Source organism: Coturnix japonica, chromosome 12 (assembly GCF_054131305.1).
Source record: "Coturnix japonica strain WE chromosome 12, WE-NBRP24, whole genome shotgun sequence".
Taxonomy (NCBI): Eukaryota; Metazoa; Chordata; class Aves; order Galliformes; family Phasianidae; genus Coturnix; species Coturnix japonica.
This window is the reverse complement of record NC_140674.1, coordinates 22,083,683-22,104,037: the sequence shown is the minus strand read 5'-3', so window position 1 is coordinate 22,104,037 and position 20,355 is coordinate 22,083,683. Positions and strand designations below refer to the sequence as shown.

The window sequence follows — 20,355 nt, the reverse complement described above, 5'->3', positions numbered from 1 at the left end:
TAAGAACAAAAGTAAGCACACGCAGAATGCTGTGTACTGTGTACTCCTTCACATTTGGGTTGAAACAACAACTTCAGTGCATCCTCAGATGTTCTGTGAAAAGATCAGGCTTCATAGGGAAGGCAGAAGTTCATTATTTTGAGTTAAAAACCAGTGGAGCAACAAAAAACCTTCAGAAGAGGAAAATTCAGTCCTGGACAACCTGAAGCCCATTGATGTGTCCAGGCCTTGATTTGTGCTGGCTCTCAGTTTTCCCACATCAGCACATCTGGAAACATAAACGTGCCCTTTCGGTGCATAGAGAACTTATTTTTCTGACTCTTGCTTTTCATTTTAAGAATTTTCTGCTGCTAAGCCTTACTCAGAAGCAACCTGTTGATACTGCGTATTAGAATGGCTTTATTATGTTTCTCAGATGCTTCAGACGTTAGGAGGATTATGCCTATGATACAGCCATAATCTTGGTTTTCTCTTTGCAGGAGTGAAAGAGCTCGCTGGATTACAGTGCTTGGACAAGACAGAGACAGGCAGAGCACAGACAGAACCAGTAAGTACAGCTACCAGCAGTGCTGAGCACTGTGACGTGGGACTGGAACTGCACTGCCCCTTAGTGGTGCCTTGAGCACATACATGTATATGCTGTACGGACCCCTGCTTTTGCTGAGCTCTGTTACTTCAGTACATGCAGAGCTGCCAACTCTTCCTTGTCCAGAGGAGCTTCTTTGAGGAGTTCTGTTTTGCTCTGTGATTTCCATTTGTGTTCATTAATGTTGGTGAGCTGTTCCAATCTCTTAACAAAAGAGCACAGCCCCTTCCCATGTGTTTAATCAGAGCTCAATGGGATGTAATTGTGTGTGATGGGGAAGCCATTTGCTGCTGCCTTTGGGTTTGGGGGTTTGGGGTTTTTCTGGAGTTGGAAGAATGTTCTAAGTTAAGGAGTGCACATCGTCATAGGAGATGGGCTACAGGAACTGTGTGACTCAGCTTGCTTTCTTCTACAGCTTTGACACAGGTGGAGATCATCAGAACTTACACAGCAAAGCAGTCAGACGAGCTGTCTCTTCAAGTTGCTGATGTTGTTTTGGTTTATCAGAAAGTAAATGACGGTGAGTACTGATGGTGGTAACCACCTGTCAGCTCTGCAGATTAGAGTTTGTTTCCTCACTGGCTTTCAAAGAAAAACTTGAGTATTTTGGTTCAGGTTTCCAAAGGGCAGCCTCTGGTTAAGCAGCACTTGTAGTAAGTAACTCATCAGCTGTCATAGCCCACATAGATACAGAGTTGGGGAAGGTACGTGTTGAGTGGTTCTGATGTGTGAAATGCCCACAGACACTGAAATGGAATTGCCCAAAAACATAGAGCGTGAGCATCTCCTCAGGTACCTGGGCTGTCCCTACACAAGTGCATTGCTGACAAGTTCTGCCAAGGTGCCTTTAAAAGAACTTGGGAAGGGTTCTCACTCTTTGTTCACACTTGCAGGTTGGTATGAAGGGGAACGACTGCGGGATGGTGAAAGAGGGTGGTTTCCTATGGAGTGTGCAAAGGAGATCACGTGTCGTGCCACGATTGACAAGAACATGGAGCGCATGGGACGTCTGCTTGGACTTGAAACAAACGTATAGATGGTTTCTGCATCCTCGTACTGTGCTGCAGGATTTGCACTAAACTGCTGCCAGCAGAGGCACAGCTGCACACACTACAGCTCTTGCATGGCAGACATGAGGCACAGATGCATTGAATACAGTGACGGCACCGATACTTCAGATTTTGATTCACATTCTGAGAGCTCTGAACTGATGCTTGGCTTGAGGAACAGCAGTTTCTATGAGAATGAGATTCCTGGGCAGTGCAGATCAGCCATACTTTTTTTCAACATGAGATTTCCCTTTCAGCTGTGTTTCTCCCATCCCCATTTATATCTTTCTCCATCTGTTTCCTTGATCATTTTTACTTTCTTTCAAATTCAGACCTCCCTGTAGCAGGCTGAATACCAGCAGCTCACCAAATAAATACATACATTGAGCTGGAAGGAGAGCAGGAGCACAACACTGGGGGAGGGGAGTTCAGCTCCTAAGAACTGCAGTATTACATTCTCAGAACCCGAAAACACATTGAAAGTTACTTCCCCGTGTCGTCAAAATCTTTGTTTAACCTGAGCTACACAAACCTGTATGTAACTTATGAAGGACTGCCTGTCCAGCAGCAGCTCTGTAGGACACAGTGAGATTGCCAGTCTCGGTTATAGAGCTGACACACCTCGTGTGGTGGTGCTGTTCTTGGCTTTGGAGATCTGTCACGGTTGCACTTCACACAACGCCTCTGTTTTTGCATCTGTGGTTTAGCTTTGGAATTTCACTGAAAAAAAGAACTACTTAATGTCGTGTGAACAGAACGCACTCAGAATCAAGTTAATTTCAGCGCCTCTTTTCTGTATATAGATGTGACAGTTTGTATTACAACCACCTCCATCTCTTTGTGGCCCGGCTGATGGCAGAGCAGGTTTCAGTGTGTGTTAAGTGAAAGACGTGTGGCAGCCAGGCACGCCGTCACCTTCCCCGCAGTTTGTGAAAGGTTCTGGACGCTGCTTCACATCAACTGTGCTGAGTTGTGAATAGCTTTGTTTATAAACGTGTACCTCTGTAACAAAGGGCAGGCTGGCAGGAGGGCATTCGTACAAGAACACTTCCCATGACAGCCTGACAGCGGCCTTCAGCCTTTGAGATTCATTGATGGAAGGTGGACTGATGAAGTGGCGATGATTCGGACCGCACACTGAGCAGAGTCTTATTTAACACAGTAGAAGGACTGCTAATATTGTAACAAAGGCTTTATTGTACACAGACAGGTGTTTAACACGTAACTGAATGTATAAATCCAGGCATTAATTTTATTCAGATTTTTAATACACTGTATATATTTTTCATACCTATTTTTTCCAGAAGTGCTGTAATGTTTTTTAAAAGCATTTTTCTTATTTTCAGACACAGGAATTAAAGACTTTTATGATTTTATAGGACTACAATCAATAAAATCCTTTAAAATCCTTACTAAAATACAGCCTGTTTGTCTTCAGGGAGCACTAAGCTGCAGTTCATTAACACCATTGTCAGAGAAGTTGGATGTGTCTGAACCAGCACTGCCCTGTAACTCAATGCCCTCATTAGGTCATCAATGAAGATGTTAAACAAGACGGGCCTCTGTACCAACCCCCAGGGGACACCACTTGTAACAGGTCACCAGCCAGACTTAACTCCATTAACCACTACCTGCTGGGCACGGCCCTCCAGCCAGTTCCTTACCCAAAGGAACTCCACAGGCAGGAGTCAGCAGAACTGCCATCTGGGACTCCTGGATGGCAAAGTTTAACCTCTTTAGGACCATGGTTGGGGGGGGCCCATGGGAGGTAGTTTTGGAAGACATGGGAGCCCAAAAAGGCTAGCAATACTTTAAGGCAGTTATTTTAAAGATGCAGGAGCTGATGACTGTAAGATTGTTGATGTGGTTTACCTGGACTTCATTAATGCCTTTGACACTGTCGCCCCATATCCTCGTGCAGAAGCTGGCTGCCCATGATTTGGATGGGTGTATGCTGAGCTGGGTGAAGCACTGGCTGGATGGCCGGGCCCAAAGAGCTGTGGACAATGCAGTTAAACACATTTGGTGGCTGGTCACCAGTGGTGCCCCCAGGGCTCGGTACTGGGACCACTTCTATTTAGCATCTTTATTAAAGATCTTGATGAGGGGATTGAGTGCACCCTCAGTAAATTTGCAGATGACACCAAGTTGGGAGGGAGTGCTGATCTGCCTGAGGGGAGAAACGCACTTCAGAGGGACCTGGATAGACTGGATCAATAGGCCAGGGCAAACTGTGTGGGTTTCAATTGGGCCAAGCGTCGGGTCCTGCATTTCGGTCACAGTGCCAGGCAATCCTACAGGGTTGGGGAGGAGCGGCTGGAAAGCTGCCTGATGGAAAGGGACCGCACTGTGCTGATGGACATGAGGCAGCAGTGCGCCCAGCTGGGCAAGAAGGCTGATGAAAAGGTTCGTGCCCCAGGGCACCTACCTCATCGCCGCTGTTACAGCCGCTGTGCAGGCAGCCCCGGCCCTGTTTAAATCCCCGCAGCACTGAGCGGCACCGCGTGCGGAGAGCAGGAGAGACACGGCTGGGGGAGAAGTCCTTTAATGTGACACTGCGCCCAGACACAGAATGAGTAAAAAAAATACATGTAACACAACGAAGGCTGCAGGTGGATTCCACCACGATCAGTAACGGAGCGCCCTCAGCGCCACGGGGGGAAGGGAAGCAGCAGAAGAGGGCTGCACTGCAGCATTCCCTCCCCGGCCCCAAACTGCATTGAGCATGCACCCATCAGCGGCCGCTGAGGGAGCGCAATGCGATAAGCAGCTGTTAGCAGAGGAGGAAAGAACACTGCAGCATCACAGGGCTCCGAGGGGGACAAAAGCAAACGAACACCAACTAATGCTGCTAACACTGCTGCTCTGTTACTTAAAAGGCGACACACGAGACATGCAGACAGACAGACAGACACGGCCGTGGCTGCTGCAGGAGCTGCCCCTCAGCCCTTCCTCCCGCTCAGTAACTGCCACCCACAACAAACCGAACGGGATACGGGTTCAACCAACAGCCGCAGGGCATCAGCTGCAGCGTTCGCCCTGAAACCGTGGAGCGTAATTCCTGGCACTTTCGTTCTCCTGGGTGGTGATTAAGTCTATAATGGCTGTCAGTACGGCCGTGTCCCTGCATTTGGTGTCGTTCCAGTCCACAGGGTGGGGGTTCTCTATTTTTTCTTGGAGGAGATCATCGAGTTCACGTCTTAAATTCTGCAGACAGAAAAGTTGTTGGAAGGAGAGAGAGGCCATGGTGAGGAAGCCCACAGCACTGCCCCAGTAAACCCGCAGCCCTCTGCCCTCTCTTCTTATCCCCACCCCTGTTACTCCCATTGCTTTCATTTCAGCACTGCTGTCTTTAGGATCAAAAAGCAGCTTCCCAAAAAGCAGCAGTTTGGCCTTTAATCACACGATCGTTGTTGATTTTCTCACCCATTTGCTCACTATTTCATGTCTAAAAGTATTCAGGTTAAGAAAAAAGACAGAAAATCAGAGGCCATTTCTAGGATCTAATATACAGCTCCATTCAGCTCCTCTTCCGAACGGAAAGCATCACTGTCAGCTGAAGAGTCCCTTCCTCTGGTTTCCACATCCACCTGGTCACTCCATGGGCACAATAAAACTACAGGAAGCTACAGCAATCCCACTCTTCACCAACTCTCTGCCTGTAAGCTGTGTTCACAAACCCTCCCCATCTGCCCTGCTACACTTCTCTGAAACTTCCACGATTTTTCAGCACCCCCCAAACTGTTTGGCTGCACAGCTGAACACCTCCTCCCACTGCTGCAATAGCAGCACAACCCTCACTCCATTGGTGCAGCTATTAGAGTGCCTGCTCCTAAGGCCAAGCACTACAGAACTCGTTACTGCTTACTTCTGCCCAGTTTACCACATGAATCAGACTCCTCTGAATGCTCCTTTTACCACCGTTTACAGACTGGCCCAGGTTGGAAGGGACCTCAGGGATCACAAATCTCCAAGCCCTGTTTGGTCCTCATTCATACACTCACCTTCAGAAGATGAATTTGGTTTACCTATCATACCTACAATATTTTCTGGGAATAACATGAAAAACAGTGATTTGCTATACCCCTACAGCGATATGTAAGGGGATACAAAGATAAGGTCTAAGAAGAGCTAATGCTACACTGAGACTTTCATATACACGATTATTAAACATAATCACCTTAACTAAGTGTGCTATTCTTGCCGGAGACTGGAAAACAATCCATTCATCCACAGCAATGGTGTCCTGATCCTTATCCTTCTGGATGGATATATCTCCTCCAAAGAACAGCAGGCAGTACGGGGAAACTTCTGTACAGTCATACAGGTAGATCTGCAGGAAGACACAACTGACCGGTCACTCTTGAAAGCATCTCAACTGACATCACAGCCACTCACAAAACCCAAAGCAGAATTGAGACCACCTTTTCTGTCCTTCATTGCAAAACAAACCTGAAGCAACTTGGTTGGAAAAGTTACACCAAATGAAACACGAGCAGAAATGGTCCCAAATGCAGTCATTCACACAAAGGGGAGAATCAAACTAAGCTGTCCCTTTGGCAATCAAACAGGAAGAAAATTCGCAACACATTTGGGTTCTTCACATATTTAGAAGCATTGCACTGGATGGAAATGAAAAATACTCTTTTTTTGGAACAGAAGCACCTATCAAAAGCTCGGCCTTGAGTTACTTATGGAACCCCACCAGGAGCACAGAAGAAACTACGTGGGCACATAGAACACAGCACCCAAAAGAGGACAGCCTCAAACAAAGCTGCTCCTTACCTTCTGGGCCACAGTAGGAGGCACTGTTCACATCCCCAATGCCCCCCGCACCTCAATCCGACCTTATTAAAGAGCTACAAAATTAAATAACAAACATAAACCTCCACGTACACTGCTAGTTCTCATCTTCAAGTGGTACACAAGCCAGTTATAATGGAACTCTGTTTCTTCCACATTAACCGATTTTGGATGAATATTCACTGTTCCATCTGTCTTGGTGCAAACTTTCACCCTTCAAAGAAAAAGAAGAGATATTGACAACTTTGCAAAACCAGCCTGTCCAGCAAAGCTGTGAGCGTAACACACCTTGTGTTCGGTAGATCTTCCTTGCGGCTGGCTTATGCCTAGCTCCACCATGTGGCTAAGATGCAAAGACACAGTAACTTCCATCAGATCTGTAAGTGCTTTACTGAGTGCATTCTTAAGATAATTTTAAGCACACCCATCTCATTTTAAAATGGGGGAGTAATTGACTAGAAGTGCCAGCTGCAGGCAGAACTAAGTTGGGCAGAACACTGACCACCTACACTTATATCTACTGTGGAAAAATGACAGTGTCTCCTCCAGCAGCCGTGATATTAAAATACTTTACATCACAAATCATATGATAATGTCACACCAATTATTTCACATATCAGCCACTATCCAAACAGTCAGACAGTGCCTCTGTTCCAGAAAGTAAAGATCAACAATCCCATGCTCACATCTGTCACTCTTAAATGAGGTAACCCATAGCCACAATTGATTAAAGAGATTCATCCTTGCATTTTAGCCATTGCTCTGCCTTGCCCCTCCAGAAACCACCTCTGCTGCAAATAAAGACCACACCAAATCCTTACATTTTCCTCTTTTTGCTAAAGCTTGGCCGGATCTTTGCAACTTTTGGATATAAGCCAGCACAGATGACAGCTTTGAGCAGCTTCTCATTATCTGTAGAAGACAGCAAAGTAAGTAACGTGGTTCTGCAAACCATGAATGTGACTGATCAAAAGCTTCCAGTTCCCCTCATTATTTACCTGAGTTGGTATTAGACTTGGGATCCTTGGGGTCTCTGCTGTTCACAAATCCAGCTGCAAGCAGATGCTCAGCAAACTGTCCTTTCATGTTATGCAGCATCTAGGAAACAACAACAGTCCCAGAATGATGCTGTGCAAAAGTCCCCAGTCCCCACCAACATGTTTCTCCTCCCCTCCACCCCAGCCCTGATAGCCAGAATGTTACCTGGAGAGTATTTGGAGACAGGAAATATTCCCAGCAATAGTCCTTCTCAGTTCGGAACCCACGACGACGAGTCTCTTCCCAGCCCTAGAAATTCAAACCACCACTTTTAAGAGAACATACACTAACAAAAATTAAATGAATAATGACAGAGCAAAAAAACTGGAGGCCAAAAAAGTTCCTTGTTTTCCCCCTCTGTGAGAGAGAAAGCAGACCCCTCTTCAACACACACAGCATTTGGGCAGGAAAGCAGCTTTTTAAATGGTAAGAATCATTCTTATTTGCTCAAATTTGCCAAAAATTCATTTGTTGATATTAAAAGTAGCAACCATTTTTTCACACCATTTATTCAGTGGTCTTCTTGCCCAATGCACACAGTGAAGTCTCCAACACTTCTGAGGTCAGGCCCAGCCTACCACACAGTACAAGCAGCACTGACTCAGTGACTTCTGAAAGGCTGCCACAGCCTACTGAGTTCATCTCTAGTCAAACATGTTTAGAAAGCACCCAGATAACCGTGAAGTTATGTTTCCAACAGCACATCCATAAGAAATCTGGCTACTGAGACAGAAAACAAGGCTAGGAGGGTGAAAATTCATTTCTACTGAAACAAAATCAAATTAAGAAATAACCAAGAGCACACATTGACATTGGATTTTTCCTTAGAATAAAGCATAAAACCCAAATAAAAGTTTCTGAAAGACAAACATTAAAACATCCTTACTGTGAAAGCATTCACCACTGTTAGATGATCACTTTTAGTATTCTTCGACAGCTCCTTTCTTCTTGCATCTGCCACTTTCTCTTTGCCCTAAATTTAAATTCAGAAAATATTTTTGACTGGTCCATTCCTCCACCCAGTTCTCTTTCCCAGCTTAATGAACACATATAAAGCAATACTCTGCATGCAGCATGCACAAGAATTAATGCTATTCTGTAGGTATATGTGTACAGTATGTCACAGTATATGTAGGCAGTCAGTACTAATAAAAAATGCTATTAATATAGAAGTGAGATTGATGTGCCTTTACACTACAACCTCAGTGGCATCCTAAAATTCTTTTGAGATTCTTAAAATCCTATTTGTAACTCTTGCTTTAGAAACGTTACCAGGGGAATGACAAAAGGGTCTTTGAAGCTCAGGCTTGCTGCAATTGTAAGTACTGGATCCAAGCAACAGAACAAAGCTCCAAAGAGGATCATTTTTCCAATATGTGGTTCAACTGGTAATCGTGCTAGATGTACACCGAGCGGAGTCAGTTCCTCTTGTCTGTCCAAAGCGTTCTGTCAGGAGGAAAAAGAAAACATTTGTGGTATTTGGAATCAGAGGATTTTCTTGAAACAATAATCACACAATTTAGAAAGCAAAGGGAATTCTGTCATCTAAAAAAGGCAGCTGGTATTAACAACAAGGGGGTGGAGGTAGGAAAACAACAGTGCAAGTTATGCAGAAATAGAAAGGTTCAAGAGGTACAATAAAAGAGCAACCACCTTTAATTGTGTTTCAAGTGGTTTACTGGGCTCAGTGTCCTGCTGTACGAAAGCACTAAGACTAATTAACATTTGAGGTCTTTACTGTTCTTCTGGCCAAGCATTTTTTTCAGATCTGCATCTTCCTGTCAATATCACTCCTGGTTTTTATCCCCTTTGCTCTTTGCTACCACGCAGCCTTGACAGGGCAAGAAGTCAGCAGTATGCATGTGTCATTCATCTCTCCTTCCCCATCTTCCAAACGCGCATTGACAGACGAGACCTTTCTCTTATCTGCCCACAGAAAACACATCTCCAGCTCTTCACTGAACTGGCTGGAACTCTTGATTAATCAGACACAAGCAAGGTCTTACAGATAACAACCTGTAGGGAATCTAAATAAAAGCTGTGCCAAGTGTTTTCAGCAATTCAGGAACTACTTTATGCAGCTCATAAGCTTCCAGTATTACATGAAACTGCCTTCTCTGTTCAGTCAAGGTGTCAGAACACTGTACGGCCTGAAGATACAAAGGGTCTGCAGAACAGAGTGTTTCAAATGTTGAGACTTGTGCAGTCAGAATAACCTTTCTAGCAAGCACCAAAAGTAACAACCTGACTGCAAGCAGTTTTCCTTGCACACATGAAACAGTATGTTAATTAGTACTTTACCAGCTCCATTAGATGATTAATGGCCAGCATGACAGCATCACGAGATGGCGGGTCCATCAGTTTACTCAGAAAATAAGCAATTCCACCAAGCTTTAGAATCTGGAAGGAAGTAAAACGAACAAATAAAACAGCAAACCTGCAGCAATTGAAGAAAGGTGGTTACCTACCTAAAACCAGCACACAGCGACCATGCTGACCACAAAAGGTGTAAATAAATCAGTTTGAAATTAGGATTTTGCTAATTAAGAAGTACGGACAAAACCAGAAACGTTCTGGTTGAAACTGTCATCCCATCTACACTATTTCATTCAGAACGTGCACACATGGCAGCTCTACACATGCACTGGAATTCAGCGTAAACCTGTGAAAAGGAAACTCAGGTCTACTTTAAAAGAGCCGTCCTTAAGGATTCCTCTCTTCACTCACCAGCATTTTCATGGAAGCAGCTCGGATTAAATGATTTAAAAAAAAAAAAAAAAAAAGCAGAGTTGAAATTTGCTGAAATCAACACTTCAGCTTCTATTGATCCTAAGCAATCACTTCACTGGGTTTGATGGTGCACTGTCAGAACTGCTCCAATTATTAGCTACACACGTTGTGCCGATGGTGTAACAGAGTTTAGACTTCAGGACAACTCTAAGCTCAGAACTGCAATAATTTAAACTTTCAACCTTTTATTCCAATAGAAAAGCAAACACCTGACAATGCATGTGCCTACCTTGATCTGTAAGCAGAGCTCTTCCAAAGGCGTCCTCAAGATCTCTGGCAACTGATAATCATCCAGAAGGCTGGCACGCAGCCCATTGTACAGATGGTAACAGTGGCCTGGCTGCACTCTGGAATATATTTAAAGGAAAAGTATGGGCTTTGCTATGTCATGATTGCATTTACTTGTAAGCAGTTTTCCAAGACACCTTGAAAATTGAAAACAGAGTTATCTTCAGTTGCAATAGTTATTGCAAGATATGCACACCCATCAACAGGGAAACAAAGCTACAGAAAACAGACCTCGTAACTGCTCAAAAGGAACAATGAAGAGAACAGAGAAAAACTGTACGTGTGTGAACAAACAGAAAACACTCCAGAAGGGATTCTGAGACATACAGAAGCTTCAAATAATTTGGTACACAGTTGAGCAGTGTTAATCTGTAGGCCATTTTAGCTTTATTATATTTGTTGCCTCAAAAGTGAGGGCAAATGCTGCTAATATAAGTAAATGATAGAACACAAGATTTATTATTCTATGAGAAGGAAGGAAACCCGTGACCAAAACACAGCAGAAGTTATATCAGTCTGCTAGGAAAATAATGGAATAACTCTTTCATAACAGTGACAGAGCACTACTGCCTGCTTCTGAAAATGGGACTGACCAGGTAGAACCTCCAGCACACACATGCTTCAAGGCCAACTGAAAGTTAACATCACCACGTTCCTCACCAGCCTCATCCTTACCTTCCTGCTCGACCTTTCCTCTGCTTGGCATTGGCTTTGCTAACCCACTCTGCAGCCATTGTGCTGATGTTGTTCTGTGTATCAAAGTGAGTTTCCTTGATTTTTCCACCATCTATAACGAACACCACGTCATCTATTGTAATGCTGTTTAAAAATAAAGAGGAAAATAAATGACTCTCTGTCTTTACAAGCTTAACCTGCAATTTTACCAATTTAGGCATTCTTTATCCCTTCCCAAAACACGGGTAGGAAATAAAAATTCAGGTATTGAGCATGTCATTAATAAGCACGTAATTAAACAGTTCAATAGAAAGCTTGATTTATTCTGACAGGTCTGGTATGAGTCACCACATGCAGTTTTAAAGCCTACAGAGGACAGGCAACTCACAGGTACCATATACAACAACTGCAGGTCATGTCATCATCCACATTTTGAGTTTTTTAGACAGTTCTCAGAGGAAAATTCCAGCCCAGACTTTACCTTAAGACACATTTGTAATTCAATAAATGAATGATAAGGATCTTTAAAGCATACTTTGTGAAATATTAAGCAGGCTTATACTTTTACTTATTACATCAAAATTACAGGTACTACTTGTGTACATAGCTACTATTTACCTGGTCTCTGCAATGTTGGTAGCAATCACAATTTTCCTTACTCCTGGGGGGGTCTTCTTAAACACCTGTAATTATCCACAGCCCATTTATATGTTTGCAAAACCAAACATACGCACAATTATTCTTTTTCATTGCTGTGAAATGCTACTTCATTGTGTAACAGCAGAAATGCATACCTGAGTCTGGTTGACTGTAGGCATCAATGAATGCAAAGGGATGATAATAAATCTATCTGAAAATCAAAGTAGGAAAAGATGCAGTGTAAGCACAGAAACTTCCATTATACAGGGAAGAAAATAGAATCAAGAATGCAGAACAGAGAAACCATGCTGCAAATGAATGACTGCTCCTAGATCTCATTCTGAATAATGGCATATGTATACGTGTGCTTTTTGCTAGCAGTTCAAGACATCAACATTAAATACAGGTGACAAATCCTAATAGTGATGTAAATTTAACAAATTAAAACACCAGTTACAATAAAATATGGGCCTGGGAGGGAGGGGGAAATAGAATCTTTTTGTAAGGACGACAACTGTGTTTTAAGCGCAAGATATCATGCTTACAATTTGTCTTTTACCAAGTCTATCACCCACAACAAACATTCAGTGCTGCTCGTTTAAACAAAGAGACGATTCTGAAATGCATTCTCTTCAAAACATGCAACTCCGTGAGCTACCTAAATATTTACCCACAATAAAGAAATCATTCCACTATTCTACTGAAGCAGTTTGCATTAACCTCTAAAAACAAAACTAAGCTATGAAACATTAACCATCAAAAAAACCCTTCTTTTTACCTGACTTAAACATGACTTGTGACATCAAGAGATCGTGCAGAGTGCTGATGTTGTCCCACCCTGGAAGGAACACCAGGATTGCACCATCCTGTAGGTGAGGAAATGAATGGGAAAAGGAACACGTTAGAATGCATTACATACTGTGCAGAAAACAACACAGCCACTGATGTATGTCTTTTGGTTAAGTGATACCTGAAACCTCCACATTTGGAGCCATACTTAGAGGTTATTTTCTACAAAAGAACGCACTACACACCTATCTAAGCTTAAGAAATCCAAATTCATTTTTAGACATGTTTTCCCCGCATCATTTTAAATGCTGCCATATAAACAGTTGAAGAATCTGAGCTGCAATGAAACACAGAAAAAACTATGTTTGATTTTCCAAGGAAGGGCAAAATAAGAAACAGCCAGTCACCCCCATCATCCAGCTTCAGTGCTCTACCAGTTGAAATTTCAAATGATTTGATGTTCTTAATAATCAAAATTCTTTTCAAGAACTCAGCTGAAGTACCGGCCCTTCTGTGGATGTTTTTGTACACAGAAATGAATATGTAATTCCAGGTTATGTTATATGTAACCGGTGTACGTTAGCTAAGATAACAGGAGTTACTCTTACTTCCAGTTTACCACCGCTTCAGGCACAGAAGCACTCTGACAATAACGTACCTAACAGTATTACTGGAAGTCCTTTTTACTGAGACTCTAATTAGGATTTTCAGACTCAGAATCTGATGTCTTAATATTTCAAGATCCGCTTCCTCTAACACAAACAATAGAGAGAAGGCTAGAATTGAAATAAATACTGTAATTAGGTATTTAAAGATATTAGATTGCTTTACAAGCATTCAAAAAAACACACATCTGTGGAATAGATGAGAAGAACCAAGTTGGTAGTTATTTATTAACAGCCACTGGCCACAATTCAGTTGTATCTTGAAAATACAACGCTATGAAGCAGAACTGTACCTCTTCCTCCAGAACAATGTGTCTGATAAGTGCTGCTATTAGGTCAAGGTCAACCTTGTCATCGTCCATCATTTCCAAGGCATCTATAGTACCCGCTGAATACCTACAGGCATCAAAAACAAGTGTATCGGTACACCCACAGTCATGCACTCATATCCATTATAAAGCTCCACAATTACTCATCCACGTACACTGCTATTGTGCAATTTCTTTTTTCTTTCTCAGGAGGTACCATACTTGAACAGACAACATACTCTCAAGACTCAGTTTAGTACAACTGTTGCCAGTTTAGTCAGGTAAGTTAAAGAATCCTGTTGTGACTGATCTGTATTTCTCTCCTCTTCATAGATTACCTTGGATCCATAGCCCGAGCTCACCCTTCAATGCATCCCTCCCTCTCAGTGAGAGGAAGCATCTCATCTATTGATTAAAAGACTGCCATACTATGAAATCTATCTCTGAAAAATAAAAAGAGACTGACAAACAGCAAAGCTGGCAAGAAAAGAAATCAGGAACGAAGTGGAAGAAGCCCAACACTGTGCTGCAGACTCTGATGGGCAATAATGATATCAACAGCAAGCGAACCTGACAGCTGTAAGCTCTCTTAAACCTGGCACATGCAAAGGAAGGTAGACCTCTGTGGCTGACTACATTACTCCAGCAGTCACCAGCCAACTGCACTGGCACCTCCATCATTCTTGCCTTCCACAGTATTAAGCACTACATTATTAATGAAAGCACAGTATTAAAATTCAGCACAAAATTCCAGTTCTCAGCTGAGAAACAGAAAAACCACAAACAACGCAAAACAGTAACTTGAGAACAACCTGCCCCGCAGCTGCCTTAAATATTCTGGCCATCGTTCCCTGTAGATTTCTTCTTTTTCTTCTTTTTCTGGCCTGCTTACATGTCCTTGCATGAAACCTTTCTTCCACCGTGGCCGACGGTCTGTGTTTTCGGGAGTATATCTTTAAAGTTAAATAACACATGTAATTACATTTTGAACCTGCAGCCATTTGATCCAGCTGCATTGCTGTTTCTTCTAAACTGAGGACAATGCCCAGTATTTCAGTTATACCACATAATACAATCATTGGATACACTTTTCCTGAAAAGGCTCATGTATTTTTCTTGAATAAATAACAGGTGCCATCTCCAGTAAGCATGAGAACAGCTGAAAATGAACAAATAAAACAGAGACTGGCTTATCAGCCTGAAAATTCACCACACCAAAGGAAGTCAAAAGAAAGAACAGGCTTTTTTTCTTCTTCAAGCCAGTATTTCCAGATTGCTACACTAAAAGCTACTGAACAGCTCTTGAAAGCTTTTCTGCACATGATGCCTGCTTTCCAGTGCAATTTTCCTTCTTAAAACAGCTGATTTTTTGACAGGTTATTTATACTGCGCTATTAATTGAAAATAAACACCAATCAAATGCCAAAACCAACCAATCTGTGAACTGCACTGCTGTCCAGAAAATACACTCACCTCAATTTCTCAATGACATCTTCAAGAAGATACTCCACCACAGGAAACGTGAACCCAGGAATGTGAATCATTGGGCAGTTATCTGTTGAGAAAGGTGGAAGTTGTACTAAGGTGTAAGTGCAGGACTGCACTCTCCTGCACATTCACCTCTTTCCAGCTAGAGAATAAACACTGACATATGCAGAAATGAAGGCTTCTCTCTGCTTGCTCACTTGTGGCTTCTGACATACTACGAGAATACTCTGTGCAGAGAATTCCTGCAATACATCTGAGTAGCACACGCAGAAGAAACATCTGCTCGTTATGAAACAGAACTGAGGAAATAAGAATCTCCAGCAGCTGGTGGCTATCTGAGAGAAATGAAATCATTAATTCTTTTGATAAAAATCCATCTTATAATTAGACAACTGGATTACAGACGTCTAAATTACTTAAGAGGAACATTCACAGGAAGCATTTCACCTACCAAAGTACTCCGAAAACTTCTCTGCATTTAAAGTGGCGCTCATTAGTATTACTTTCAGATCCAAACGAACATTCAAAAGATCTTTTATAATGCTCATTAAAACATCTGATTGAAGATTCCTTTCATGAATTTCATCAAGAACTACATGACTAATACTGGACAGATGCCTGAAACAGAACAACAACAATCAACATTTACTTTTTGCACTAACAGAAAACAGAGATGGACAGCAGCAGCTCATGAGTCAAATCATTAGATAATCGTATTCAGTTTCTTATTAAACAGGAAAACTTACTTATCTGACTGGAGCCACTGAAGGACAATTCCTGTGGTACAGTACAGAATTGAACCTTGTTTCCTTGGTAACCGACTGGAAGAGATGCATTAAGAGTTCTTCAGTTCTCTTCTTTATTTTACAAATTACATAAGAAGCTTAAAATCAAAACGCAGACAGTCATTATAGACATTGTGAAGCACACCTCACATTTGAACCTGCTCACAGTTCAGCTGGAGGAACAAGGAATATGCCAGCAATGCAACCGTTCTGTATGGAGAATAACTACTGACAGAACCTCTGACTTCCCAGGCACTATTATTACATTGATCTGCTGATCCAAATTCTTGCAGTTATGTCAACTCAACACAGACAACAGCTAGAGACTAAATTATACAGCACTGGGACACTCCTGATCAAACACTAATGACAAATGTCGATGAGATTCTATGAACGAGTGCCTCGAGCTCAAACACTACAAGGACTGAGCTGCTGTATCCCTCCAGCAGTATTTCCATCAACGTTAAGTGAGGTGTCATCATTTGCTGGAGATGTCCCATGTATGTTTTTCATTTTACCAGTGACTCCAAACACATAACTTTAGTTCAGTGGACTCTTGTTAATGAGCCTCTTATTATTATCAATTAAATTGCTAACCATTGCTACACAGCTTGACATTCAGAACTGATTTCACAAATCGACCTCAAACCACTCATTTACACTCAACAGAGAAAGTAATCACCACACTCGTTGCTGACTTTCAACCTCAAACCTATATCAGCTGTTCAGAGAAACTCCATTCGGAGAAAGTAGAGGAGTAAAAGCACTTGTCTCCAGCAAGAACTTATTCTCATTTATTTCTTGCTTAAATAACAATTGACACCACTTCACAAGAAGGAATAAAAATTGCCAAGAGAGACTCTTTTACCTCTGCAGACGAATCTGGTATCCTGTGCTCTTGCCATTACCACACGCTTCTGCCCTTTCAGCAGCAACTCTCTCAGCCACCTTAAAACAAAAAAACCAAATGCATTCATTACACATTAAATATATGTGCACAAAAAGCCCAAAAGGCAGAGCTACAATTTAACTTCTCATCAGTGGGAAACGCCTAGAACCAAGACGGAACACAGACAGCAAAAAAAACCTGAAAAACAGTTTCTGAAAGCCAACTGTTTGTTCTCTGTCGGCAACACAGAAACAGGCTTGCAACGCAAAATACACGTTAGAGAATTACAAATGTCATATTCTTATTTATAGACTTCTAAGAGGCCTGAAACAACACTACTGTTCATTTCAATTCACAATTGCACTGCCCAGGTCCTTTAAAACCACCATCATAAATAACGGTCAGCTTCAGGGAAGGAGATGTGCAGTGCCTGTACTCTAACTACTACCAAAACGTATGAAACACCAAATCAGTGTGTATTAGCAAAGTTGTGATCTGCAATAGAGTCAGGACTAATGAATACACAGAAAGCAATACGAAGTGGCTGAATGCCAACCTTCAGCTTTAAGTTTAGCATGATGACATCAAAAGTAGATTTGTTTCTGTAAGAGGTGTGCAGTATCTATCTGGTCGTTTGCAGCTCTTTCAGATCTGTTATAATTAGTCTAGCAGACTGTACACTCAGCTAATTAACTTACACGGGCTCATTATACCCTGTACTAAATATCTTCATTCAAACAGAATGAGACAGTAATTTTTCTCTCAGAATTACAGAGGGAGGTCAGACACAAGCAGCAATAACAGCCCCACCTCATGGCACTTACTGAGATAGCGCTGATCCTCCTGGGCTGAGTACAAACAATTCTGCACGTGGAGCCTTTCCCTCGCTCTATGTAATCATCCAGGATGAACTGTGTCACTTGGGTTGTCTTCCCACAGCCAGTTTCACCACTTATTACAGTCACTCGATTATTGTTTATAAGGTTTACAAGTTCCTGTTTCCAAAAAGAGACAAAACATTCTCAAGTATTGTGATCCACAACAGAGGCCTGAAGTGTTCTGTAAGTCCCTACTACTGTAATGCAACCTTAGAAGAAAACATACTGATAACTAAAGACAGAAACACTTATTAAAGTTTACTTTAAGCCACACAAAAAGTAATTCTTGTACACTTCTCATGCGTAAGGCTGGCCATACATGCTCATTTATGTGAATAATGCCACCGTTACTGATAAGGTTGAATAAATTCCTGCATATTATGAAGCAATGAACCTAAGATGCATTCTGGAAAGAACTAAAATTCAACTCAAAACTCCAGAGGCCTCGGTATCATCATAAAAGGCAACAGAGCTTCCCTTCACACTGCTCCCAGTTATACAAAATTCGCACAAGAAATCCCTCTCCTTACAAACAAAATACACACTTGCCTGTCTCATCCCATACGAAGGGAGCTTCTCTCGAAACCTCTGTGAAAAGAGAAAGAAACGGGACACATTTTAAAATACCATTTAAACACTGAATTAATACAGCAGACCCCAACTATGACCCAGACTAAACTCAGAAACAACTGCACAAACCGCCCAGCTTAGGTTGAACTGGGACACTAGAAATGAACTTAATTCCATGCACATTTTCAACGTCACTGCATTCAGTAAAAATGTAGAACAGATCAGCACACAAAGAAGCACACACAGCTGAAAGACCCTGAACCATCCTCCCATCTGATTGATGCTAAAAGCGTTCCAGTGGGCAGCATTACGTAGGACCATCAGAATAAATTGAGGCGTCCCCTCAGAGCCCATTGCCCAACTTTTAGTTTTATAAATAAATGCACAGATGAAATCTTTAAGAAAGAAAGCCAGAACGCCCACCCAACTAAACAACATGTACAGGTCAAGAGTTGGATTTTAAGCACCCAGAAATTAAAACTGCTGTTTTAATGCCTGCCCTACTGACACATCCAGTAAGTGCTGACTGACTTCTTTTGACAAAGAAATATCCTGACAACTTCCCAATAAATAAAACACAAGAATTCACACTTCCAGTAGTTTAATGCACATAATAATAGAACCACAAGCTTTCTCCTCAACACTTGGGAAAGTACCTGCATTTCAATATATCTAGGATCAGATTTCTTCTTTCTTAAGTCTTCTTTAAGCTGCTCATCTAAATCCGCATCTTGATCATTCCTTTCAAAGAGGTATTCCACATCCTGATCAAGAAATGTTTTCTCCAAGCCCGGCTGCCGTTTCACAGGAGCTTTTTCACCTTTTTCAGCTCCTGGCTTCACCTTTGGAGGCTGTTCTGGAGTATGTCTGAAATGAGTGCAGGGAACAGAAACCTCAATGATTATCCAATGCATGTTTGGCCTCTGAGGAAAGTGCAGGGAGCTGTGCCAGGCAAACCTTACATCTGCTTCTGAGATATTACACTGACAAGCTTTTTGACTCCTAACTTGAAGAGAACACGGCAAGTGAAAACAGTTAAGTATGAAAACCACCAACCCACAAAAATTCTCCAACAGCATCTAAGGTGTAACGTGTTCTTTTCCTCTAGAGGAAGCTAATGAGGCCACAGAACATCTCCAGAGAGCTGCTGCTCAAAGCACTGTTGGAACCACTGCACCTTTCAGCCAGGCAGGGACACACCTGCATCACACCAGCGTGTGGAGCACAACACGCCGCCCCTCGTGTCACTGCTGTGATTTGAAGTCCTTCAAGACAAAGTGTTAAGAATGAACCCCGCCTCACAGAGACCACGAACCTGATGCCAACAAGAGAGAGCCCGAGGCCCAGAGCTCAGAAGCTCCAACCATCTGCTGTCCTGAAGTTCAACGGCAGGGCTTTGTAGCTCTAAGAGCAAATCTAGCACCGCAGACTCTAATTCAACCTGAAGGAGGCCTTTACAGCGATGGTTGCTGCCAGCTCCTTCAGGACGGCTCAACGCGTGGAACAACGGGAGAGCCCCTCCAACCTCACCCACGTCCCTCAGTCACCTCTCCCACCCGGGCGGCCCGTGCAGCGCCCCGCTACCGCTTTGAGGCCGGGCAACGTGTTTGCATTACGGAAAGCCCCCCAGCCCGCCCCGCTCCTTACCCCTCCTCGTCCCCGGACCACCATGACATGGCTTCCTGCTCCTTCTCGGCCCTGGGCTGCACGGCGTTCAGCAGCTGCACGATCTGCTCCTCCCGCCGCTCGTCCATCCGCACCACGGCCCGCTGCGAGAAACGCGCCCGTCAGCACCGACCCGACCCGACCCGGCGGCACCGCATCACGCGAGCGGCGGCCCCAGAGCCCGGTCGGAAGGCGCGGCCCCACCTGCTGCCGGTCCGTCTCCTTGCTCTTCTGGCCCTGCTTCCGCGCGTACCACAGCCCGATCTCGCGGCCCTTGAGGTGGCTGGGGTGGCGGCCCCTTCCTCCGCCGCGGCCCCCGTGTCCCCCATGTCCCCCTCCGCCCGAGGACGCAGCGGAGGAGCCGCCATCGCCGCCGCGGCCCCGGCCCCGTCCCCAGTCGCGGCGCTGCTCGTAGCTCATGGCACCAACGGCACCAACCGCACCCGGCCC

General features: G+C 43.4%; 2 protein-coding genes across 6 annotated transcripts in view; one reads left to right on the top strand and one right to left on the bottom strand.

Moving 5' to 3' along the window:
- The window catches only part of ARHGEF26 (Rho guanine nucleotide exchange factor 26), a 32,874-nt gene extending 29,821 nt beyond the window's left edge, over positions 1 to 3,053 (top strand). For 2 of the 3 annotated variants that reach the window (XM_015872184.3, XM_085513717.1), the window contains 3 exons: positions 480 to 547; positions 1,002 to 1,106; positions 1,480 to 3,053. In XM_015872184.3, the coding sequence (XP_015727670.2) occupies positions 480 to 547; positions 1,002 to 1,106; positions 1,480 to 1,622 (316 nt within the window). In that variant the 3' untranslated portion in view covers positions 1,623 to 3,053. Of the gene's footprint in view, positions 1 to 479; positions 548 to 1,001; positions 1,107 to 1,479 lie in introns of those variants that run through there. The other variant, XR_014933624.1, reaches the window with a different exon arrangement.
- On the bottom strand, positions 2,810 to 20,355 carry DHX36 (DEAH-box helicase 36). 3 transcript variants are annotated; one of them, XM_015872182.3, is made up of 25 exons: positions 20,110 to 20,355; positions 19,888 to 20,009; positions 18,897 to 19,107; positions 18,220 to 18,258; positions 17,617 to 17,787; positions 16,772 to 16,851; positions 15,865 to 15,939; positions 15,570 to 15,736; positions 15,104 to 15,185; positions 14,443 to 14,583; positions 13,616 to 13,718; positions 12,647 to 12,734; positions 12,024 to 12,079; positions 11,848 to 11,912; positions 11,230 to 11,373; positions 10,496 to 10,613; positions 9,778 to 9,876; positions 8,749 to 8,922; positions 8,363 to 8,449; positions 7,642 to 7,725; positions 7,437 to 7,536; positions 7,260 to 7,350; positions 6,532 to 6,652; positions 5,816 to 5,968; positions 2,810 to 4,842 (listed from the first exon to the last, which is right to left on the bottom strand). In XM_015872182.3, the coding sequence occupies exons 1-25, from the start codon at positions 20,323 to 20,325 to the stop codon at positions 4,657 to 4,659; spliced, it is 2,973 nt and encodes a 990-aa protein (XP_015727668.2). In that variant the 5' UTR covers positions 20,326 to 20,355; the 3' UTR covers positions 2,810 to 4,656. The 3 variants fall into 3 exon arrangements, with proteins under 3 accessions (XP_015727668.2, XP_085369839.1, XP_085369840.1); XM_085513713.1 differs by lacking the exon at positions 15,865 to 15,939; XM_085513714.1 differs by lacking the exons at positions 14,443 to 14,583; positions 15,104 to 15,185; positions 15,570 to 15,736; ... (5 more) ...; positions 19,888 to 20,009; positions 20,110 to 20,355 and adding an exon at positions 13,969 to 14,436.

What these genes read in the sequence shown, in the direction of transcription:
- DHX36 (XM_015872182.3), bottom strand. Translation starts at nt 20,325, where the DNA reads ATGAGCTACGAGCAGCGCCGCGACTGGGGACGGGGCCGGGGCCGCGGC. An exon ending in GAAGTTTTCGGAGTACTTTG is followed by an intron (nt 15,186 to 15,569) that starts GTAGGTGAAATG and finishes CTTTCTCAACAG; the next exon opens with ATAACTGCCCAATGATTCAC. An exon ending in TGAAGATGAGAACTAGCAGT is followed by an intron (nt 5,969 to 6,531) that starts GTACGTGGAGGT and finishes GTCTTCCTGCAG; the next exon opens with ATCTACCTGTATGACTGTAC.